The sequence below is a fragment of the Watersipora subatra genome, chromosome 1 (assembly GCF_963576615.1).
Source record: "Watersipora subatra chromosome 1, tzWatSuba1.1, whole genome shotgun sequence".
Lineage (NCBI taxonomy): Eukaryota > Metazoa > Bryozoa > Gymnolaemata > Cheilostomatida > Watersiporidae > Watersipora > Watersipora subatra.
The window spans coordinates 8,244,888-8,269,524 of NC_088708.1; the positions used below are offsets into that span (position 1 = coordinate 8,244,888).

Here is a 24,637-nt window from a genome sequence, read left to right on the forward strand (position 1 = left end):
AATCTGAAAAAGGTGATGGGTTTTTAAATATAAATGACTTCCGTATATGTATATAGAAGCCACTTTGCACTTGAGGTATGAATACATGATTACTTTTATACAAAGGTTTTGCGAAGCTTCGCGCAAGTGACATCACTTCTTGACAAATTTGTTTCACCATCATTTAGTCGCTAGCTTGATCAAGCAGCAATTCATGTGATTGCGAGTGTTTGTGACAAGCGCCAGGCACAGCTCACTTGGAGGCAGCCAGTGCAGCACTTGCCTTCTGCTTAATTAGTCTCGTTAATTTCTCCTTAATAAAGCCGATGCAGCACATTAACCAAATGGTCTGGGCAGCTCCTTGAATCAAATCTAATATAAAACTTGACAGAATTACTAGTCATCGCTGTCTTATCGCTGACGTATCCTTCCAGTCCTCATCCCGTCAATAACATAACCTATTGTGAATTGTGTCAATAACCTATCTTGTCAAATAGAAATCCATGTAAAAGTGTCGTGAGGTGTTAGTATTCAGTACCAATAGAATATTCAAGTTTTGGTTTGTTGGCCTGTAATGGAGTTATCCGCTCTACAGATGACAAGCGCCTACAATGCCATCAAGTCTAAGATACCGCAAGGTTTACAGCATGGTCTCTCCAAGATGATCAGCTTTGACATAGATACTCGGCCGACAGCCCAGCAGCTCATGATGGTCAGTAGTGCACCATTTGTCAGCGCTTGTCTGTAGCTGTTAGCTCTTGTTTTTGTTAACGTTTTCCTTTGCGAACATCGACAGTTGTAGACACCATGGACATTATTTAAGCACATTACAGCATGGCTATCTGACTCTATCAGGTTGTCTAAGGCCGTAAGCCTGCATAATGGAATGGGTTTGAGTTGATCAAAACTCCAATATAGCCATACATTTCCGTTATCCAGGTAGATTATAACTATGTTACACTGTATGTAAATGAATGAATCATGCATTGGTATTGTTTGATGTAACGATATATCAGCAGCAGGGACACTACCCTTCATACGTGCAGTTATTTAGTCTAGGAGTATATGTCAGCTAGGGTATTTTCGTTAGTTTGGACCAAGAATTTGTGTTCGCGCTGTTCTCACCAAATTAGACACGCTTTTAGTGTTTTATTGATGTTGTTGCCAGGCGTGGTTGTGTGATGCATCACTGCACTGGGTAGAAGCGATGCAAGTGTTGAATACATAACTAGCATTATCGGAGCTTTAAATTGTGTCCCTCAAGAATAATGATGGCAGGATGATTGGTGTTTTGAAGTAAAGCCTCATTTGCCCAGCTAATTTGCTTATAAGGAAGTTATTAAAGCATTTCAAAAATTATATCCACAACATGCTTGACGAAGTCTCTCTTAGCAGCATTCACACTTCTCCGAGTGAAATGTGCGTACGGTGATGGAATATTTTACTGTGTCATGTTGCTGTCCTTAAGTCGTATGCTGCTGAGCAAAGCTTTAGTTGCGTCATTAAGCATTTTTACGAGATTTGATTATGCACTCACGGTTGTGTATTATACTAGGATAGGCTATCTTTCCATTATTCGATTGTAAGGATTAAAGATTGCACTTGGTGAACAGGCATGGCACCACTAGACAATTATTTCCTAATTGTCACGCGCTCTCTAGTGTGACATCAGATTGAGCATTGCATACGGAGTAAGACGACTCTCATTGCACTTCCTTTGTAGCTCGGCTATTATCATGATCCGCTCATCAAGTACTTAAAAAGACTCAATCACTTTGAGACTCTGACAGAAGCCGAGAGAGGAGTTGTGCTCTCCAAGGAATTACCTGAGTGCACCAAGCACCTACCTCAGGTAATCAAATTCGATTTAAAGTCAATATATACACCGTAAAACCTCTAATTGAAGGTCACCTCCATTTGCCCACCACTTGATAATCCTTGATCTTTACAAACCCATAATATCAATTGATCAGTAGAAAACTGTCCACAAAATTGTATTAATAATGAATCATTTACATCAAGTTTACATCAGTTTTGTGATGGCAGTGATTAACTGTTCGTTTTTGAGCTTTTAAGAGCTTGTAATCACGTTTCGACATATTTTGCACATACAACACAGCAGAGTAAGACATGGTGAATCTTTTGCTACCAAATAACTGTAATGTGAATTCTGTTGCAAGTCAACCCTTAAATACACACTTGACGCTAAGTTTTAGCATGTGTTTTTTAAACTATTTTAATCAACTTGAACTTTTTCATCGCTAAAATTTTATCCCTTATCGGTTTCCGGCTTTGTTTTGAACATAATTTTTAGCCGACCTCATTAAAACCTTTTCCCACCTAATTCGACAAGAAAGCCAGAGCAATGCTTTTCTTGAAAATGGCCTCTTGAATACGTTACCATTTAATGGCCATCGAAAGGAGAAATTAAATTTTATTACTGTACCTTTGGAGTGACGTGACATGTCTGGTACATGTAATGAGTAAATATAGAAAGCGTATTAATGCTAATTATGTTACTGGGCATTTGAAATTTAGGTTAATACGTAGCGAAGTAGGTTTTTGTTAGCAGGCTAAAAGAAGTTGTCTAATACTTTGCCTGAAGGGATCGCAACTCCATTTTTGCTACTGGTTTAAAAAAAATATAGTCAAACATTATAGATAACTCAAACTTCATGGAGCCGAGTGAAAGTGTTTGAGTTATACAAGTCTATGTATTTATTAGTAGATATATGTACATATACAAACTATAATATAAACAAAAGCATAAATGGCTTGTTTTAAATGCTTTTAATGTAAAGTTTAGAAAATTTTTATCAGAAAGTATAGAGATTTTTCTATCACTTGAGATTTGTTTGTTGTTTTATGTGGTAGGACTGCCAGAACGTTTTCAGATTAAAATTGGCAAAACTTGATCGCTGTTGAAATGCTCAGAAGAAAAGACATCTTTTTCTTTTTAGCGTTTTAACCAAGATCAATTTTGCCGATTTTTCTTGAAGTTTATGCGAAGGTTACCTCGCTTTTCCTTGCCTTCGTAGGACCATCGCTAAACGGATGTTTGGTATAAATCAAATTTCACCAAGCCTTTAGAAAAGTTGTTGACAAAAATATTTTGCCGATGATGGTAATAACGACATCTATGAACTACTAAAAGTTGAGGTTTATCTCTATGGCTTGGAATAAAGGGATATACTAAAGCGATATCAACCGTCTCGGTAGCCAAAAAACTGGGCAAAAAACTGTTCAAGTTAATGAAGTTAAAGTCGAATTATTTAAAGCAATTTATCATTGCGTGGGAACGGACCGAACAAATCCGTTCGAGTTAACCATGTGTTCAAGCTATCCGAGGGTGAGTTATCCTTGTTTGACTGTATTACCACTTTTCACACAAGGAATGCTGAACTGTAAGAAATAGGTCATCGTATCTCTTTTAGGCGTTGTGAGAAGGTTTTGGGTGAGCAGAATATTAGCATCTTTGTCATTTCAGCATAATAAGCACACCGACTGCCGAATTTGAATTTCGAGCAAAAATTTTGTTGAATTTGTATGGCAAAATAGGATTTGTATGGTTTGTATGGTTTGTATGGTTTGTATGGTTTGTATGGTTTGTATGGTTTGTATGGTTTGTATGGTTTGTATGGTGAGGATGAAAAACTGTTGTTTCACGTTGTAAGGCAAAAAAATCAAATAACATCGACATCGTAACCCGAGGGCATCGTAACCCATAACTCATCGTAACCCCACTGTAGTAGTATTTGCATTTCAAAAATGCATGAGTTTGTCAATCACTTGCTATAGGTAGCCAAATGTGATTCTTCAAAGCATGTGTTTGTTGTCAGGTCCTATGGTTACTATAAGTATGTTTTTTATGGCTATAGTTCGGTTCCTCTTCGTCTCTTACTGCCCTTGATTTCAATAATCAACTTGGTAGGTCATTGCTCTTGTCACGCAGACTTTGAGTACTGTACAGGCACTTGACCTATTCGTTGAGCTAGGTGAAATATCATGCAATTTGCACCGGTTCTGTTTTAGACAATGCTGCTCACACACGTGCTGCCAATAGTGAGCCAAGAGTTGGAGCTGTCACATTTTCACCCGGGTGTTATCCAGTCAATTATACACTGCCTTAGCCGATCTCTCTCTGCCAGCTGCACCCAACTTGTTTTTCAGCTCATCAACCGGGTTCTCGAGCTAAACACAGCCTGCCAACTCACTCCCGAAGTTTGTATATATAGAATATATAAGGCTATATTTGTGCTTTGTCAACCTTGCAGCCCTGGGGTCCATTACATAGCACAGCAAGATCTCAAATTAAATGGAAAGTTGGAGTTGTCTGTTCATGGATGTTGGCACATTTTCTATTAAAATTTTATTGTAATATCTCACATAGATGTCAAAGAAGAGAATTCAACTAATCAGTTGGAACTGTTTTTCAGAGTAGCTTTAAAATAAAAAATGTTTTTCATTGGTTTGGTTAGCTGACAGAGTTTGGTTGGCAGCACATACGTTCTTGACAACAAAGCATGTTGCAGTTATTCATCGATGTTTTCTTAATTTTCGTTGCTAAACTTTTTAGCTAAGTACTTAGTTGATTACTCACACTCCGAAGGTAAGCAATGTTTTGTTTGCTATTTACTGTTTTAAAATCTCATGTAAGAAGGTTGTACTTATACAAAAAATTACATTAATAAAATCATATCACACAACCTAGCTATGCCTATGCGGTCATAGCTTACCTGTGAATTTGCTTCTACCAATTTAGGTTGTTGCCCATATCAGACCTCTGACTCACCTTGTAGGCTCATAAGGTGTTGATGATGTACATGCCACTCCTGTTTACCAAGGCCAACCTCCACAGTAGTCTCTTCAGCCCTCTACCAGTAGTTTATCTTGGACTCGCCGATGAAGGTAAACTTAGTTCGACTCTGGTCGCCATTACTGACGCTGTTAAGAAGAATGTTGAAGTGACTGTGCTCACATCGGAGCTTATCGATGAAGTGAAAAAGTGCTTTGTATTGCACTGGAGACACGGACATAAGGTAAGTCTGTCTTTCTATTCTGATTCAAGTACCTGTTGTAGAGAGGTGGGTGGTGGTTAGTAGATACATACATAGAGAGAATAGATCAGTTGAAGAGATCAGTTGAAGAGATCAGTAACTTATTGTTTATCATGTGAAACCTGATCAAACATTTGACCTTTAAAGATATGTTTCTTTCAAATCAGTACGAAAAAGTTACTTCCAGATTTCCTGAATCAGTTTATCATTTTATGCAACGGTCAAGTGTTGGAGCATGCGTAGTTCTTACCAGCATCTCAAATCTGATTGATTGTTGCTTTTGGCGAGTGAGTCAAGTTCTCTCAACCACTTAAAGGGTTGGAGCAGTTAATACTCTGAAGTTTATATTATTTTGATCTTTAAAGGAGTTATGCAAAAGTATTCTCAGCTCAGTGCTCATTTGGCTGTCTACCATCTGCAAGGAGGATCTTTCTCAGCATTTCACCAGTTGGTTTGTGCAACTCATTCACCAACATATTGACATTCTCGATCTGGTTCGGGGTGAGTATTTTCAGTCTAGTCGTGTTGTGTACTATTATAGAGTAGGAGTAGGTCAGTGTGATATTCTCCGAAGGATATTAGAGCACAGTCAAACTCGATTTATCCTCACTTGTACATGTGAATTTCTTGATATAGGCTGTAAAATTTAACCAAATCTTCGTCTCAACATACGAAAAGATTTTTAACATTTAACATCCAAAAATTTTGGAAAAATTTACATTTTGTAAGTTTCAGTAAAAAAGCCGGTGAAAATTAAAAATAAAATGTAAAAATATAATTTGAACTATATTCAGTGTGAGAGACAGCAAGTTGAATGGCTTCTTTTCATCATTCCCCCTGCAACTGTATGTCACAATAAAGGTCATTGTTGCTGATCACAGTGACCTCTCAGCTTAATGGGAACTAATGCTGACCATGAACCATTAAATTGCAATTTTTGTATAAAATAATATATTTTTTTGCAATGTGACTGTTTTAATGTATGCTTCATCTGCCTTCAACAAGCAAACAGAAATAATAATATTTCCTAGACAAATCTGAGCTTTTTTCACAGATATGTTTGTTACCTTTCTTTTTTTACAACTGATAATTTTGAGGGATTTTTATATCGTGGGAAATTAACTCTACCCAAAAAAGTATCACATGCTATTAAAATTCGTTAATCTCTCATTAACCACTTGCTGTTCGTTCAAATTTTAGATTAAGAAAATGCATATACCTTTACACCCTCGAGACATTAAAGATGTGACTGCATCAAATTTTAGTTGATTTTAAAAGAAAGTATTCTTTTTGTCTATCTGTTGAGATGTTGTTTGTTGTTTTAGGCGATCTCATTGTCAAGATATTTGCAGATTTAAATGCGACAAAAATTGATTGCGGTCAAAACGCTCAGAAAAAAGACATGCCCAGACTTGCCCAAAATGATCTAACTAGTGATACAATCTGTCTCTATCTCTCGTATTCACATCGGCTATTGCGATAAAAGTCTAGTCCTACGCGGCTCTATTGGCATATACTTTATTTTGTATTTGCTCATGTTGGCTAGAATAAAATTTTAAATCCAGCTACAGATACATTATTACCAATGTCTCAAACGCCTCAAATAAAGGAAATTAAAAATTTGTCATATTAGCTTCACTAAATGCTGTGTAAACATCTGAGTACCGACTACCAATTCTACTAGTCTACGGTAATTAGGTCCTCGAGTCAACTTATTTCATCGCGGCCTTTGTATCAGCGCAGTTCTGTCGCTACTCACACCGGAAACTAGTTACTAAGTAAAATAAGCAAGCTGCGTCTTGGAAAAGAATATGTTCGAATCTATGGCGAAACCAACTGCATTCCTAAAAAGTAATGTATAGTCAATGTTATCGAGTCATTATTGGTGTCAATTTGTAGAAAAAAGTTCACTGGTCACATTTGATTAGTTGATTCAAGTACGAAACAAATGGTTTAATAAGTTGACCGAAATAGTGAACGCGAAGCGTCAATTTCTTTTAAATAAATCAACCCACTGATTCTGGCAAAGGGTTAATAAAGCCATTCTTACACCTGGTTGGCAGTTTGTGGACTCACCTGTTTTCACTTAGTAGCAGGAAGCATAAAATTATTTTGAGTTTTTTATTTGGTCTGTTGGAATTGAGTCGAGCTATGCAGAAGTACCTGTCAATACAGCTCTGATTGCACTTCATAAATTCATCTATCAGACAAGGTAGCAACAGGGCTTATGATCTATTCAATGATCTGCAAATCATGTTTTGCATTATCTTCAACAATATTGTTTTATTATACAATTTTTACAAGCCAAAAAATTTTCATCTTGGCATAAAGCTTTTATTAAAAATATCTATCCAAGTCGTGGCCACTCACATAGTTTCAGCTCATATAATAGGACAAATTAATCTACTGCAGCAAACTCAAACAAAACATATCATGGTTTATGCAGCACGCATTCAAGTCTCTCTTTCTCATTTATGACAGTTTCCACACTGACAGGGCTGCTCCGCTGGTGGGACCACATAAACATCCTGTAATCAATAAAACAAATGCAATAAATATATTTCATTTATAGCTATGTTGTTCTAACGCGTATTTACAGAAAGCATTCAAATTGGGAGTTAGATAGATTGCAAGTGAAATTTTAAAAATGAATGAATGGTTGACAAAAGCATAAGTACGCCATTCGAAGCTTTGTTTCCAGGACTTAAAGATGAGCATTGATCAATCAATTTTCCTCACTTTGTACAAGTGAGAAGTGAAAATAAAGTCTTATCATAAATCTAATTTACTATCTAAAACTGCCAAAGAAAATTTGAAGCAAATATTATAGCTAGGTGAAACGATAAGAAAGTTGGGAAACGATGATTGGTGATAGCAAAAAGTTATAATTTTATTAATTAGTGATTGTATTCATGAGTACTAAAATTACTACCTTTAGTACCGTAAGTCCTCATGCTTAAGCCGCGCGGCTTGTCGTTTTTTTTAAAACTAAAGTCTAAAGTCGTTTTTTTAAAACTTACGCGGGGCTCAGGGCGGCTTCTCGATAAATGTGGTCTCTGCTCAGCTTCCGCGTTATAACCATAGAATCGCATTCATGATACACTTTTATGTACGGGATTTTGGCGACATACTCGTTTATTTTCAAGGTCATGTTTATGGAATACTTTAGACTAAAGAAGAATTTGCTTCTCAACTGCGAAATGACCAGATTGTTTTTCAAAAATTTATTTAATTTATATTTCATCATATTATCACCAGTATGTTTTTTTTCTTCTAATTTTCATTAAAATATGGGATTTTTCTTTCAGCCGAACGACAGACAGAGGCAAACCGGATAAGCTAACCTCACAATCTTATTCAAATTATCAGTGAAGATTTTATTTAGTTTGAATTCATGACATTAAATTTCTTGGGTGTTTTTTTTGTTTTTTTTTTTAATAAATTTAAATTCCAAACGAAACTTCTATCTATGAAGATGATAACCGTTGTGTAATAACTGTTAATGTTTAACTCACCACAGTCATAGGTTATTAACATCTTTTCATTCTTGTCCGGCATCTTTCCATAAACATGAAGCCCTCTAACAGCACAATAAAAATCTAGCTGGGACACGGCAAGTAAGTTCTTGATGCAAGGGTTCAGAAATTTTAATTCGAACTTGGAAGAAAAAGAAAATTCTTTTCACATATACTGATGTAGCCTGTTTTCTTATTCAAGAGCATGGGGGTATAGCGAAACCCGTCTCAACACTCTTGCTCCCAAAGGGGTCAAAGATGACAAAACCTCAGTCTTTAGCCGCGGTCTGTGGGCATATGCGGCTTGTTGGGAAGGGCGGCTAGATACCACAGACGGCTTGTTCGAGAATTATTTTTTCCTTCGTGAGTCATCTGTTTTTGAGCACAAACCGCGTGGCTTGAGCATGAGGACTTACGGTATATCTAACACTTGTTTAACAATCTAAGCCATTGTATTGCTAGATACTATAGATTAAAAAGAAGCCGTCAAGAACTCAGTGTGCATTTGTATCTCGCACAGCGCCCAGGAAATTACATTATAGTCTCAAACAGGGAAATATAATCTAAATATAAACACAGCAGCATATCTATAGGAGACTCGAAGTAAAAGATAAATTTACCTCCATTCTCCTATCTTCCTCTGTAGCATAACGCTGCTGACTCCTGTCAGCTATAACTATAAGCTGTCTGCCCTAAATTTTAACCGCCTGATGCTCAGAAAACTCAGAGTCACCTTCGCAGGAACTGGAAGCATTGTTACAATTCTACTGTTCGTCAATAAAACGTGTCGATCGAGTAATTCATTAAATTAACGATGTTAATTTATTTAGTAAATATCAATGTCGATGCGATCTAATAATAAAGTAAAGTCCCTAATTTCGAGATCACAGACATCGCTTTTTACGAGTGATAACATTTTTTATGACCTATCTAAAGATTTTGCGCTGATGATTGGCTAAAGAAAAGATCTTATATTTATCGCTCATGGACTCTTTTCACATGTATCACTCGTTACGTCACGAATGAAGCACTCGCTCAAATCTGAGCGTTTTAAATGATGGCCTCATTCAAACGCTTGTATCTCTAGACAGGGTTGGTCTGCAAAGACAAAGATGACATCAAATTGTAGCTGATTTTTTAGCCCTTCATTGGTCTTAATTTTATTTAATCGACTTTTTTGATGCACTCACATCTTTAAGAGTGATCCTGCTTACTGTAGTAAGCTGTAATAAGTTCGACAGCAGTTATACCAAAATGTACATCAAAGTGTAACAGGATTTGAGAACAAAAAATTTAAAAACAGTTCATGACATCAACAAGCTGAAACTGCTATCATTTGACACTATGAGCAGTAATTGGAGGGTGGTTGTTAGCACTTGCTGGTACTCCTTTCCGTTTGACAAGACTATGGTTATGCTGTTTTTTATCTACAGACGTCATTATGACCATGATCTCTCACCGCGCCAAATACTATCTCTCAGAGGCTTTCATAGAAGAGGAGTTGTCTTTCGCCGTTGAAAGGCTAATAGCTTCAGATGGTTTAAGTACCGCCCAGGTAATCTATCCGCTATTTTGTTTCACTTCACAAGGCTAGTAGAAGTTATCTACACTTTGCATACACAGTTTTGTATAAAATTGCTACCAGTTAGTGGTTGCCAGTTATTGGTTTTATTTTTGCATATTCAGAATAAAATTGGAAATTTGAACAACTTCTTACGTTCATTGTTAGTCAGATTGCTGTGGGACCACTCTTTTATGAAAAAATTTCTTTTGTGTGGCTTTTACATTGCTAAGCCTCAATGCCGCTATGGAGTTGTAATACATATCAATGGGTAACCCTTCTGTATATGCATTTACCAGAGGCAGACCCTAATACAACTGGTCAGGTCGATGGAGAAGCCTTGCGCAGAGCTTGCCAAGGCTGTACCAGCAGAGCCTAAGCAGTTTTCCAACTGCGGAGGACAAGGAGCAGACCCAGCCTTTAAGGTGCCGCTCTCTAAAAAGGAAAGCTTGCGTCGACAGAGCAAAATTATAACCGTATCTGGTTCCGAGTGTGGAAGCACTCGTTCCAACAGCCCTTTTAGGTAAACAGACAGACAGTTGGGCTATATGTTTGTGCCAATCGTGTTGATTAATGTTGATATGGATGCGTGTCACTCAAATGTTAAACGTGGAACAGCAAGTAGCTGCTGACGTTTCAGAACTATTTGCTATGTTATCCTGCAGTTCCTCCCACAGTTCCTCTCAGAAAGTACCAATCCTTGCCCTCAACAGACAGTCCGAGTCAACCTCAAAGGATCCGCTTTCTCCTTCCGTGCAGAAGGGTCAAAGTCAGCGATCATCTCCGGAAATGGCAGCTGACCATAGCCGAAAACTTTTGTGAGTTTTGAGTTGTTACCTTGCAGCAAGCGCTAGGTTTCTCAGACCACAATATGTTGATTTAGTGATTTGTATCTGCGATATTCACTTTCAAGTCATTTAGTTTTTAAGTTGTGTTAGGCTTGGGCATGCTCTAATTTTTGGGTGGCATGTGAGCTCGGTCTCGGGTAGGGTGCGATGTCACATCTTTTTTTAAAAGAAAACAGTTTTTGGGCAGAGCCTTCGGAGACAGTTATCTGCCTTGCTAAGACTTGAGATCCTGTATGGTAATTCACTCTCATTTCTGTTCTCAGCTCGGCTGTCAGAAAACTATTAGTGGAAATCGTTACAATCCTGCATAAATTATGTTAAAAAAGAAATAATCCCCAAAAGGTTAGAGACAATAATATAGGTTTGATTAGTCAGTACGTAAGAGAGCACCTGGCAGGCATGTATACGCGATGGAGTGGTGGGCAGTCAGCCTGGCGCCTCCAGTGTCAGATGTTTGTCTCTGTGTCACATCAATTCCTCTTTAGCATCTGACAGTATCAATCAACCTATAAATTACTCTCCTATTACCTAACACAAGCCAACCGGCACTGCCCTCAGCTCCAAACTGCCTTCTCTATTAGCTCATTATTACAACACCGTGCTGTTCCTGCATCAGTGAAAAGTTTTTAATATTATTTGAGACTTAATCTGAAAGACTTCTGTTAATCCGTGACACCCGCCAGCTCTGAAGGCTTCACGAGCGAGGCTAACATCGCTTCTCATCTGTCTCTCCCCTCCGTATACCACACGGGCTTTCTCACCTGTCCATGACTCATCCATCAACATTTGCTCCTATCACTTTCCTAGCGCCAGGGTCGATCTGGTTAATCCTCCATTAGAAAGGCTAATCTATACGATGCCTTTTCTGCAGCGCCTCTCCAGCTTGACAACCATCTCTTCTGCTTTATTTTGCCTGATAGCTACTAATTATTGGATCCCTCCATTCTTTTCTCTCTTCTTTGGTAAATCTGGCTTGCTGGCTCATGGTTCCGCCAGGTGTAAGAATCTCTTACAGCCACTCAGAACGATTGCAGTTGTCAAAATATGCTTGAAAAGTTTGGGATTAATACAAAGGACGTAGTCATTGCTTTCACTGAACATTTGGAGGCTGAAAGGGCATCAATCAATTTAATGTCCTATTAAACTTGTTCAACTCCTGCGGCCTAAAGGCCTCCAGTTTTACCTTCTCAACAAGCAAATAGTATTAATTAGTTTTGCCTCTTCTGCTTTATCCAGAAAAAAAACATCATAAATAATATGTGACAGCTTACATGCTCGATGGCGCCATTCATAGGAGAGAAAAATTGTTTTTCTGTTTGTTGTGCCAGATGGTCAAAAGTTACTCACCAGCTGGTGTTGGTATTACAAAATATTACTCGACTTGGCTTCGTTATGATATTTCTACTATCTACTTGCAGTCAGCTTGACTGGTCCCTCACTCGCGGTAAACACACAAGTTTTGGGGAGATGATGGCCAAAATCGACAGCCGAGCAACCATTCTGACAGAGGGGTCTCGCTCTCCTTTTTTGTCTACAGGTACTCATCACCGTTTACCATTTAAGAGTGCAAGTGCCCTTTTGTGTGTACAACGTATGACCGACCGTGACAATGCTCTTTTCTCAGAGTACATATAGTATATGACTTACTGTAAAACCTCTATTTGAATACCATGGCACTGTGTTTTTCAACCATTTCGTATTGTGGCGGTCAAACAGAGGTGGTGTTCAAATAAAAGCTGGTGTTGTATTTTTCAAATAGCTCGGCAGAATGAAGATAAATTTAACCCTTTTAAAGGCGAAGCGAATGCCGCCTATATTTTGCTCTGTCTTTCGGCGGAGCTACATTATACCTATTAAATGCAAGAAATCCGCTAACTTATCTCCAACTCGCCATAGATCTCTAAATAAATATTCATTGGGAAGCTGAGAAATACATGTATCTCTACCAGTTGATATCTATTGCTTGCAGTTGACCTGCGATGATATTACAGCCTAATCCCAGCTTCGCAATTTGTTAGAACTTTCAATTTTTTATTTGATGCTAAATTTGAAAGCATATTTTTATTTTATAACAATATTTACCAATGTTGCGTAAAAGCTCATTGCACTTATTAATGTTTGCTACAGTTTGCAGCCAAAACTGGCTTTTTATGTGCAGTAGGAGACGAGTTATGAGCATTGATCCACTGCAAGTCAAGTTAAGATAACCACAAGGATGCTATGAAATAATAAGCTGTAAATCTGCAAATTTAGAAGTTATATAATATAATAATAATCTATTAAATGCTAAAATTAGATATTCAAAAACAAGTGACATATACAAACTACACTTATAATACATGCAGAAACAAAGATTAACATTTTTGAAACAAAAATATTTGCACCATTTGCTTGGCCAGTTTCATTGTGATTGTTGGACACTTTTATACTGATTGCTTACTATTATGGGTTCGTAAAAATCAAAGAATGTCAAAGTGGTAGTAAAATGGAGGTGGCGTTCAATTAAAGGTGGTGTTCAATTGGAGGTTTTACGGTAATTTCCCGTTGTACAGTGCGCCTTCAGGTGATGATGACCATGCTATACGATTTTTCCACCCTACGATGTAAAACACGATGATTTTTTGTCCTCTATACGAAATATTTTCCGCCATACGATATCAACAGAAATTTCGCCAAAAATTCAAGTTTGGTTGTTGGTGTGCTGAATACGCCGGAATAATAAACATGCCAATATGCTATTGGCCGAAATCCTTCACACAACGCATGACAAGATGCAGCGCTCGATCTCTTTCGATATTGTGAAAACGAAACCAGAAACAGATAGGTGATACAATTTAAGCTAATGAGAAAGTTGAAGTTTAGTAAAATAGTTTAAAATACATACTAAAACTTAGCTTTAAGTATGTGTTTAGTAAGCTAAAATCATTTAAGTTAAATTCAACATTTATGTTATACCTCTGCCATTATGTCATACATTTTATTGCAGACCATAACCACTAAATACACTTAAGTTACTGTAGGTAACTATAGTTACTAAGGTTAGCGTATTATTTTATTAATTTTTAATATGTACAGTACTTATATAAACATTTTGATGTTGTTTACGTGGGATGTTTGCATTAGATATTTACGATGGGTATCTATACCCTCTATACGACATTTGCACCTAACAATGCCAACACTGAAACGAATTAAAATCTTATGGTGAGGGTTCACTGTATATGCTAAAACCTATCATACATTTGAGTTGTTATGCTACATGGCTGGCGTGCAATGTATGGTTTGCTATACCACAGCATGTCTCACATATGGCTTGCTATGCCACAGTGCGGCTAACATGTCTTGCTGTATTGTGAAATATCTAATGTGATTTGTTATACTCAGGTGTCTTAAGTCTTACCCGCTCCGTTGTGCGCCACAATGGTACTTGCTATGGTGCCGTGTGTAACAGATAAACTATTATACCACTAGACAACCGAGCACACTCCCTCCAGGCCTCCTCTACTCAGGATACATCGGCGGCGAGGAGACTAACCAGGAGACGCTCGTCCTTACAAGCCGAACATTATCGTAGTCTAAGTGCACCAGCTATACCTCAACCTTCTTCACCGCAGGTAATACATGTGCGTTAACTAGGGCTATGCTGGCGTGAAGCAGCTTCTTAATGAATACGAAGTGTAAATTTTGTTAAATTTTTACGAGTAGAGATTTTGATAGTACAGTGAAACATGGATAACTCGCCCTCGGATATAGCGAACACATGGTTAACTCGAATGGATTTGCTTGGTCCGTTCCCACGCAATGATAAATGGCTCTATATAACTCGAACTCAACACTGTTAATTCGAACTGTTTTTTGCCCAACAGCTACCGAAACGGTTGCTATCGCTTTAGAAAATCACTTTATTCCAAGCCATAGAGGTAAACCTCAACTTTTCGTAATTCATAAGCGTCGTTATTACCACCATCGGCAAAATATTTTTGTCAACGACTTTTCTAAAGGTTTGGTGAAATTTGATTTATACCAAACATCCGCGTAGTGATCGCCCTTCGGAAGCGAGGTAAAGTGAGATAATCTTTGCATAAACTTCAAGAAAAATCGGCAAAATTGATCGTGGGTAAAACGCTCAAAAGAAAAAGATGTCTTTTCTTTTGAGCATTTCAACAATGATCAAGTTTTGCCAATGTCAATCTAAAAAACGTCCTGGCAATAACATCACCTCAAACAACGAACCAATCTCAAGTGATAGAAAAATCTCTATACTTTTTGATAAAAACGTTTTAAACTTTACATTAGAAGCATTTAATTTGAAACAAGCCATTTGTGCTTTTGATTTATGTTATAGATTGTATATGTACATGTATCTACTAATAAATAAGTAAATACATGGACTTGTGACAGTGCTCTGATAACTTGAACGCTCTGATAATTCGAACACTTTTGCTCGGTCCCTTGAAGTTTGAGTTATCCGAGTTTCACTGTATTTATTTATCACTCTTGAAGTGAATTAATAAACATGGCAGGAGGGTCTGGAGTGGCAGACTGATTCCAGGCTACTCGTGCATTGGATGACGTTCTTGAATTTTTTTTCTTTTTTTTAACTTCTATGTATTCGTGTGTCTACTTCATCTTACCTTCACGCCAACATGATTAGGATTAGAGAAATTTACCTTGAAACGATTTACTACAGATTAAGAGGCTGTAAAATGATTTTTTATTAAGGCATAAGTAAACTCGCCGAATTTTTTGCAAATGTCATGAGATGCGCTTATGAGATCGTACAGTCACCATGTTCTTGACAGCAATGTCAATCGACATCACCTATCTTCTTATCTGTATGTTTCCATGGTGCCGATTGGATTTGGAAATATGCGTATGTTAAGTTACGGTGTCATAAGTGTTTCAATCGACATTCACACTTTGTAGACTTGAGGATTTCTACACCAAAACTCATAGCGGGGCATTCAAAACTGCTCAAATTGACATAAGAACGGTTCAAATATTAAAAATGTTTAAAATGGAATAGGTTGCGCAATATTTTGTTGCGCATCATTCGCAAATGCCGCTTCCATCTTTTACAAGCAAGGAACATTGGTCAAATTTGGTGAGTAACGAAACTCCCTTGACTAGCGGAACTTTGGCTATTTCTATCTTGAGGATGACAGAAACTTGTGGATTAACACGGTTAATCCACAGAAACTTGTGGATTAACCGTGTCATGGAAATATAGCGTTTCTCCCCGCTGCTATAGTATGAAAGCAAGTTTTGTTATTAAAAGTTTGGTCATCTGGTTCATTGTGTCAGGGCTGGAGGCAGTCTTCAAGCTATAATCAATGAGGTTCCCAGGATGTTGTCACGACGCATTAGGGTGTCAATCACATAATACGCAGCCTCTAAACACTGATTTCTTTTATAAAATCAGATTGTAATTTGCCTGCAATACTGCAATTATGGCACTCAGCTGCTAGGCATCTATTATTGCTATAGTAAGTGGTTATTAAAGGTATTAGAGACTTTAAACTCTTTTCATTTCATCTCGGATACGGGATAGCGCCCCCTCTCAACCTCCCTATCAGCCTACTTTCTCCACTCGCCACTCTTGTTATTATTAACCTCTTCTCACTCTTATCTCAATGTTCGTGTAGCTCTCTCCATTCGGTTTCACCTAGTAGGTCAAGGTGCTGCCCAGAGAATCTAAGGTAGACCCTGAAAAAATATTCGCTGCCCCGCAAAGTCTCTTTCACCCTGCCTACAAGGTCAAAAGGAGTCACTGTCTCGTGTGGCATTTATTGCGAGCACCGCTGCCTTCCTTCGCTAAAGTGCTTCGATTTGTATGCCGGCAGCATATTGTATTTAAGTAGCTCCAGTTTCATAGAAATGTGAACTCTGTTTGTTTAGTTACTCCGCCATGCAAATTTTAAACTTGTTTAGTTGAAAGACGACAATAGAGTAATACTTTCCTTCCTAAAAAGCTCTCCTTTTCAGCTGGTCATCATACAGGCTGGTGACACACGAGAGTTAATAATTGCATCTGCCACATGGTTATTTAGATTGATGGACACACCTTCCTCTTTCCTTGGCTAAACTCCTTTCAACACTCAGCAGGAGCGTTTCCTGTCTATAAGTTCTGCCTCTTGCCATCTGGCACGATTGCCTCACCTATTTTACCCCTCAACTATTTTGTCATCAACTAGTTCAAACTGCTCGTGGTTCTTGTCTCACTGTTGCCAAGCCTGAGGGCGCTGTTTATCTCTCTGATAAACTTTGGTTTGCTTGAACTCGAAGTATTCATCTGCATGGGGCATTATGAAACAATTTTATCAAAGTTAAGCACTCAACTAATATATTTGTTCTCTGGAGTCTCGATGCTTGAACTTTAGCTGTTCCATTGTGATGCAACGCGGTGATTCTTTCCCTCTATCTCTTTCCCTCAATACCCTTTAGCATCTGTTCTTTCTCCACACTCGTCCATTTACTCAGTGATTCTACAGCTTATATCAGCATTGGAAACATTCTCGGCATGGTTATCTGAGTTCGGTTATATTAGTAGGGTGGCCTATCCTGTTCTCCCTCGGTCTAAGTATGGATCTATGCACCTGAGGCTTGAATCTGTCTCTTTCACTCACTAGTGCGTTGTCTTAAGCAACATGCGTAGAATGCCGATAATGAGCCACTGGCGCCATTTGATGACTTTACCTGGAAACTAATTGCTCTCACTTCCTGTCTAATCTCTTCTAGATTAGAGCAGATCGTTGATCTCCATGCTCAGTTGGTCTCACGACTTGTGTGGACACCATGCACACAGTAACCTTATCATCTTATTCTCCTTTCCAACTGATGTTGGTACAGTTTACCCTTTCCTGACGGTCCTAATCAAACTCACTGTCTTTATCGACAGGCCATTAATGCTGCCTCCTGAACAGGGAGTAAGTCTGATCGTTTCCTTGGTGCCTATTCATCCTGTCAGTGTTCATCCTGTCCGATCATGTATAGTAACACCCACTACTATCATGTATTGGAGCATACCTACTGCTATCATGTATTGTAGCATATCTAATGCTGTCATGTATTGGAGCATATCTACTGCTATCATGTATTGTAGCATATCTAATGCTGTCATGTATTGGAGCATATCCACTGCTATCATGTATTGGAGCATATCCACTGCTGTCATGTATTGTAGCAGATCTACTGCTATCATGTTTTAGAGCATATCTACTGCTGTTATGTAGGCTATTGGAGCATATCTACTGCTATCATGTATTGGAGCATATCCACTCCAATCATGGATAGTAACATACCAGCTACTATCATGTATTGAGGCATATCCACTTCTGTCATGCACTACTGTTACACGCTACGTAGTTTTGAGCTTCAAAGTTGCGGTTTTGATTGTAAGAATGAGGAGGACGAATTTACATGATATGCAGGAGTGGACCGAGTGGTCGCACTACTCGCAATTATTCGTAGCTGATGAGTTTACGTGCTACGAAGAAATTTTTGTACAACTCTCCGTTTGCTATATTAGTCTGCTGCACTTTTATCTACAACGGGGCGCATATTTTATATCGCGGCTGGCACTCCTAAAATGCGTCTAATGTCAATGTCAAAGCGTGTAAGAAATTTTTCTTTCAGCTGCCGAGTTAATATTTTTTATTTCGAAGATAATATCTTTAAAACACGTACATTAAAAACACAGATGCTGTAAGGACGTCACTAATGAAGACGATGAAAATCCAACCTCCGATCGCACAGATTTGTGCAATAATACGAATATCGATGGTTTACATGATACGCAGTACTTCGTTGTTGCTACGATGTTTTCAAATATACCCCCCTTGAAACGGAGGTTTGAATTGCTTCGAAGATTTAAAGGTTGGACGTTATGAACCATTTACATGCTACGAAAATGAAAAGTACGACAAAACTTCGTAGCATGTAACACTAGTGATGGATAGTAGCATACCCACTGCTATCATGCATTGAGGCATACCCACCCCTGTCATAGATAGTAACATGCCCACTGCTATCATGTGTATCACATACAGAACCATACCTTTGACAATAATGGGTCAGCCTGACAACTCCGTTACAGTTTATAAAGATGCTACCTTAGACCTGAGGGCTTTTCATAGCAAAAGTTGAATCAAGACATAACCTAGTTCAGTGATTCAATGATGGGAGATTAGAAGCCACTGAGCGCAGGTGTTGGATGCACAGAAATTTGCATTTTATTTGTTGTTGTTTGTTTCATTAGTTGCGAGTTTGTGAAATTGTGTAGCTACAAAGTGACACTGGCCTCTTGGTATGCAATATAAAATAAACAGGAGCCAGCTGTTGAGTGCTCCGGGTGACTTATATGTGATAAACAATCAGGCAAAAGGAAAAATAGCTGAAGCTATTGTTACACGGCTTCCCGTTAGTCATTCCTCTCTTTACATCTATTCAGTGCACAAACCAGCTTCTCTCGCCCTCTTCCTTGTTGCTCAAATCCCTACCATATGCTCTTCACACGTCTTTGTAACTTTGTATGAGCCTTGCTCAATATAGTACATCCCTTCGAAAGTTGACATGAAGGCGCCTTCAAGTTTTGTCATCTACGGAGATGCAAGCACCTGCTAGGGAGGCTCATTAGTTCTGCTGCCATTCTGACCAGGTGTGGCTTCAGTTCTGGCGATTAAACTAAATAAATAAGGCATCAAGCTTGATAAAATAGCAATAGAAAATGTGAGCTGCCGGTCTGTAAACATAGACAACATAGAGTAGGTGAAGAATCATAGACAACATAGAGTAGGTGAAGAATCATAGACAACATAGAGTAGGTGAAGAATCATAGACAACATAGAGTAGGTGAAGAATCATATCTTCCTTAATAAATACTCTGGGAAATAGTGCAATTGCATTTATTATCGTGTAAATTACATATCTGAGCTAGAAAAGACTAGACTACAATATTTTTTGAGGGACGTACGGAGGAGCCCGTGATGTTTGCGAGCTGCTGCACCCTCATCTCTATTATGTAAGATAACTAAAGTCTTGTGGCATTCCAAGATTTTTTGCCGATGAATATCTGGCAGTTAAGACAATGCCACTAGCCAGCCTGTCTCGTCAGCTGTGTTTATAGGTAAGACGCTCGTCTCTCCGTAACCTCACCAATAAATCAGTTCTTACGCCCAAAATACTCGGCATTGTGTTAGTCTGACCACAAAAAGTATAGTTTGGTTGTTAGAGGCAGACGAACATGTGTGTAAGCTGACACAGCGTCTGGCGTGAGGTAGCTGTGAGGTCTCTCTAATTGCTCTTCTCTCTCCCTAATGTAATTGTCTACCGCTCAGCTAACTCACTAAACTTGAATATTGACAATCTCGGTCGATGCAAGAGGGGGTGAGATGCTTGTGGCTCGTTTAGCCTGCCACTGGTAGGCGGCAGGCGACGCATAGGCTCCGCACTCGACAAGTATCACAGGTGCTCTATCTGCAGCCTGCCAGGCCCTGTACCATGATATGTGTGTAATTAGAGGGTTAAACGCCTTTCAGGCTGTTATTGGTTAGCTTTGCCTCATAGAGCGTATTTCAATGGCTGGCTGATAAGATTTTGCTATGATAGGTGTAACTGCGCACAGGTGTACGCTAGACTCGGTGTCTCTCCAGTGAACGCAATAATAATATATTATACCTTGATAGGGCAGCATGCGTATACAATATCACAGCCCACCATATCCTTCACTTGAGCTTTATCGCTGCTGTGTGTGGCTATTACCGCCAGTTGCTACAGTCTATATTTGATTATATTGACTTTACAGCTGTAAGCTCTGGCTACTACAGTTCTGACTACTTGATAAAAACTAATTGCACTGCTTTCAAAAAATTCAATTATCGGAGAGCATAGAGAGAGTCCAAAAATGGTTTCCCATGACAATTATTTTTATCAGCATCTTGCTGAAATGTTTTCGTTTTATTGAGGTTATGAAATAAATTTATCTCGTGTTCTTAGACAATTAACATGTAATTTTATGTTATGTGTGTTTTAAAAATAAATCAAGCTAATAATATTTTGTAAAAAGCGCCTTTAAGATATCGATAGTAATTTTGTTGAATGCATATTCTCTAAACACACAAACATGGTAAGACGTGCATACATATATTAAATTCTGGTGTACAAGTCGAAAATTTGACATAAAATTTCAAGCTTAAAAACCCATCCTCGACTTATATGGTCGGACTTATATGGTAACGTTTTTCATGACGCGAATTTTAGTAAAATGCAATTTCAAAACACTATCGCAAATCAAAATTACATAATTAGACATATGGGTATTTGCTTATAAAATATTAAAATACTAGTAATCCTGTTCAACATAAGATGGATGAAACACAAAGTACAATTCTTCACCATTCAAATTGTCATCGCTAGAATTCTTCTTTGGAACAGCGTGCTTTTTTTTAATTCAAGGCTTTTTTCATAGAATCTGTCTACAAGCCCACACTTCGGTAACCCATTTGACACATCCACTATCATCCATCCATCTTTTTTTCTTTTACATGAATCACGATTCCTGATAGAAATCTGTCTTGCGGCATGTCTTTTCTGTTAAAAATGTATATGTTATCACATGTGGCAGTTTCGGTCTATTGGTGAGGCGCGTCAATGCGATGGTGAAGCATTGTTTTTCTTGCCTTATGGTTTTCACTAAAACTGTTCTCTCTTATTCTTTTCTTAATTATTGTAAGTATTGTTGACGGCACAAAAAAAACATGGGTATTTTTGAATGTGGTTTCTTCAGCTACGCACTGCCTACCTATGATGCCGACTGAACTATTAGCGATCAAACGATATGAGCCAGAGAAGGTAGTCGACTTAAATGGCAGGTAGGCTACATGTCAAGATCGGAATTTTTAAAACTAATTTCAGAACTCGACTTATATGCCGGGTCGACTTGTACACTGGAATTTACGGTATGCGGGTCGAGCATAGGCTCACGATCACGAATAGGCTCTTGTAGATGCCTACAAGGCATACATATGTCAGCCAAGATTCATGTTATAGATAACAACTTAAATCAGCATTACAAGCGCTTTTACTGAATCTTCTCATGACAGGCAATAGCAAGTTGAGGAACACTCCATTATCTCCTTTTTCTTCATTAGGATTAGATGTACAATTTATTTCAAAAGTTACAATATGGGTCATACGATGGGACTATTGTCAGGTCATTAAAGAGGTTCGTGGCGTGAACTTGTCATCACGCTTAATATGATCAGACATTTTATAAATAACATCAAAAGTTAAAGCAGATTTGTTGTGAGGTCAGAAGGAAAAGTAAAAAGTTGATATTTTATTATTAACTTGAGTTATATGGAAATGAGCTGAGAGAATTGCATACATCTCTTGTTCTGTTGATCCAACCAGCTTTCATCTAATTGGTCTCTCGCCGATCATCCAATATTTGGCAGGAGATTTTACAATAATTGAAATGGAGAGAACAACCATTTGCATTGAGCCATCAGTGAGTTTAACACGGAGCTGGCATCTGCTCAGGATGTGTAATCACATACACCAGCAGCTGCTTGGCATTGATGACAAAATTGACCATTCACCCGCTTGGCCATGTCGCACCCTATATTTGTACTCCTAAAGATGGTAGCTGGTTTGTTTGCTGTCACACGTGCTCCAACTGGTGGCTAATGTTTACCATAGCGAGTATTTGTGCATGCCGCATCCCTCGCAGCAGGTCACAGGTGGGGCTGAGACAGCCTGTCTACACCGGTGTCATTCACTCGACGTGTTTATTAACCGAAACGTGTCAAACGCTAGAGGGATGTGCCCGGCTGATTATGTTCATAAAAAACTGCCTCTGAGCAATAACGATTTGATGGCCAATGCTATTATTGCATACTCCATCCTTTCATCCATTCATAATGCTGTTCATTGACTGTTGCCAGCCAGCGTGAATGCGATATAAAATGCTGGAGTTGAAACTTACCTTGCCCATTATAACATTCGTACTAACAATAACTCCAATTGTATGGTAGCAAGACGAAGCACCTGTTGTGTCGCCTAGAAAGCAAGCGAGGGGCGTATTGTCAGCCAACTTCATTGTCGACTCTCATAGCTAATTAATGAGTTATGAATTAGAAGAATGGTTTAGTTATAAACAGAATTGGGAGCCAAAATCTGCTGACGCCAGTTTAATAATAGAAACATTGCTCACTGACTAATAGATGATATCACTGCTGAAACACTATACACGGCTTCTATTCTGGGTGTGAGAAGAGCACACGATTTCCCATTTATCATTGCTTATCTATCACATTCCTAGCTGCGTCTCTCCGTGGCTTTACGATGCTTAGTTTGATAAAATGTATGAGAAATTTTGTGAATAAAACAACTGATTCAGAGTTCATGGTATGATATGCCTTATTTTAAAAGCCACCTACTCTGATTGGCTGTCTTCAAACCGCTTACTCTGATTGGCTGTCCTCAAGTTCTTTTGCCTTTTTCTAGGCTGTCAAAGATGAGAATCCAGTACCGTACTTTGAGACAAGTGCCATGAAATCGATTCTAGAACGACTGGATAGCCTGACTTCTCAATGTACCTCAAAAAATGTTATGACATGATTACTCAGGCTATCCTTCTCTTTATAAATAGCGTCCTATTTATTGTTTCTCATCATTTACGGGTGTATAAAGCACTTATATTTATATTTTTGTGTTGAAATCTGTTTAGATATAATAAATTATAATGCACTGTTGCACTTTGTAAACCATCCAGTTTTAACTCCTGCTTTACTCTCCGCTCAGCTGTTGAGTTTTACAGTCAGGTGCTTTCTTGTGGTGGCTGCGTAATCCTGACCAGTTGCATGCCAGCTCTACCTCCTGACAGCTGAAATCAATTTTTTGTCATTTCTTGTGAACATTAATGCGAATAGCAGATGTGTGGAACATATGTAAGCTGCGCTGTTCCCATGCTCTGAATGTGAACCAACATGCTGTTGCCTGACTATGATCATTATCTGTTAGCTTTAGCAATTGACTCAATACAATACAGTTGCGCTGAGTGGCAGACCTTCACTCTGCATAGCGATGAAAACTTACGGGCGAATTTTATCTCTAACGAAGCCTCATTTAGACATACCAAAAATATTTGCATAGTTTTTATTGCAGAACTTTTGCGCGATTTGTTGCCAACCAGTGTAATCACTTCTCATAAAAATGGGAGCCATTTTTGAAGAAATGTCTCTTTACTATTTCTTCTAGTAGGTAACTTCCTATCAGCGCTCACTAGAGAACAGCTGTTTCAACGCGTATGAATTTTATGACTCCCTCGGTGAAGTTATGTGTCGGTGCTGTAATTGTCTTCCTGCTATTGCTTGCGATCGAGCAGGTCTATTCCCACGCTTTGCAATGTCATAAATCTCTTCAAGCAGTGCTAGTCGCCTCTAATGGTGCATTGCTGGAAGAAACTCTGGAACATTTAGGAATTATGCAACTGACAAATGCTTGCAAAATGCGTGTAGCATTGTTTCTCAACATGCTTCTAAACTTTTGAACATTTCGATAATTAATTCTACACTCCTTATTCTAACAGCCGGATCTTGCAACTCACTCTAAAGGTTTGTGTACAGTTAGAACTACCAGCAGGTGGTATATGCAACCCTACAGTACCTACGCTGTAAA

General features: G+C 38.4%; 1 protein-coding gene across 3 annotated transcripts in view; it reads left to right on the forward strand.

Annotated features, from left to right (window-relative positions):
- Nucleotides 1-23,724, forward strand: part of LOC137399872 (SCY1-like protein 2) — a 31,823-nt gene extending 8,099 nt beyond the window's left edge. For 2 of the 3 annotated variants that reach the window (XM_068086135.1, XM_068086127.1), the window contains exons 7-17: nt 575-691; nt 1,703-1,831; nt 4,012-4,200; nt 4,779-5,018; nt 5,402-5,537; nt 9,985-10,106; nt 10,412-10,635; nt 10,778-10,930; nt 12,379-12,497; nt 14,432-14,574; nt 23,465-23,724. In XM_068086135.1, coding sequence (XP_067942236.1) covers nt 575-691; nt 1,703-1,831; nt 4,012-4,200; nt 4,779-5,018; nt 5,402-5,537; nt 9,985-10,106; nt 10,412-10,635; nt 10,778-10,930; nt 12,379-12,497; nt 14,432-14,574; nt 23,465-23,578 — 1,686 coding nt within the window. In that variant the 3' untranslated portion in view covers nt 23,579-23,724. The remainder of the gene's footprint in view (nt 1-574; nt 692-1,702; nt 1,832-4,011; nt 4,201-4,778; nt 5,019-5,401; nt 5,538-9,984; nt 10,107-10,411; nt 10,636-10,777; nt 10,931-12,378; nt 12,498-14,431; nt 14,575-23,464) is intronic. The other variant, XM_068086144.1, reaches the window with a different exon arrangement.
- Nucleotides 23,725-24,637: the final 913 nt, after the last annotated feature.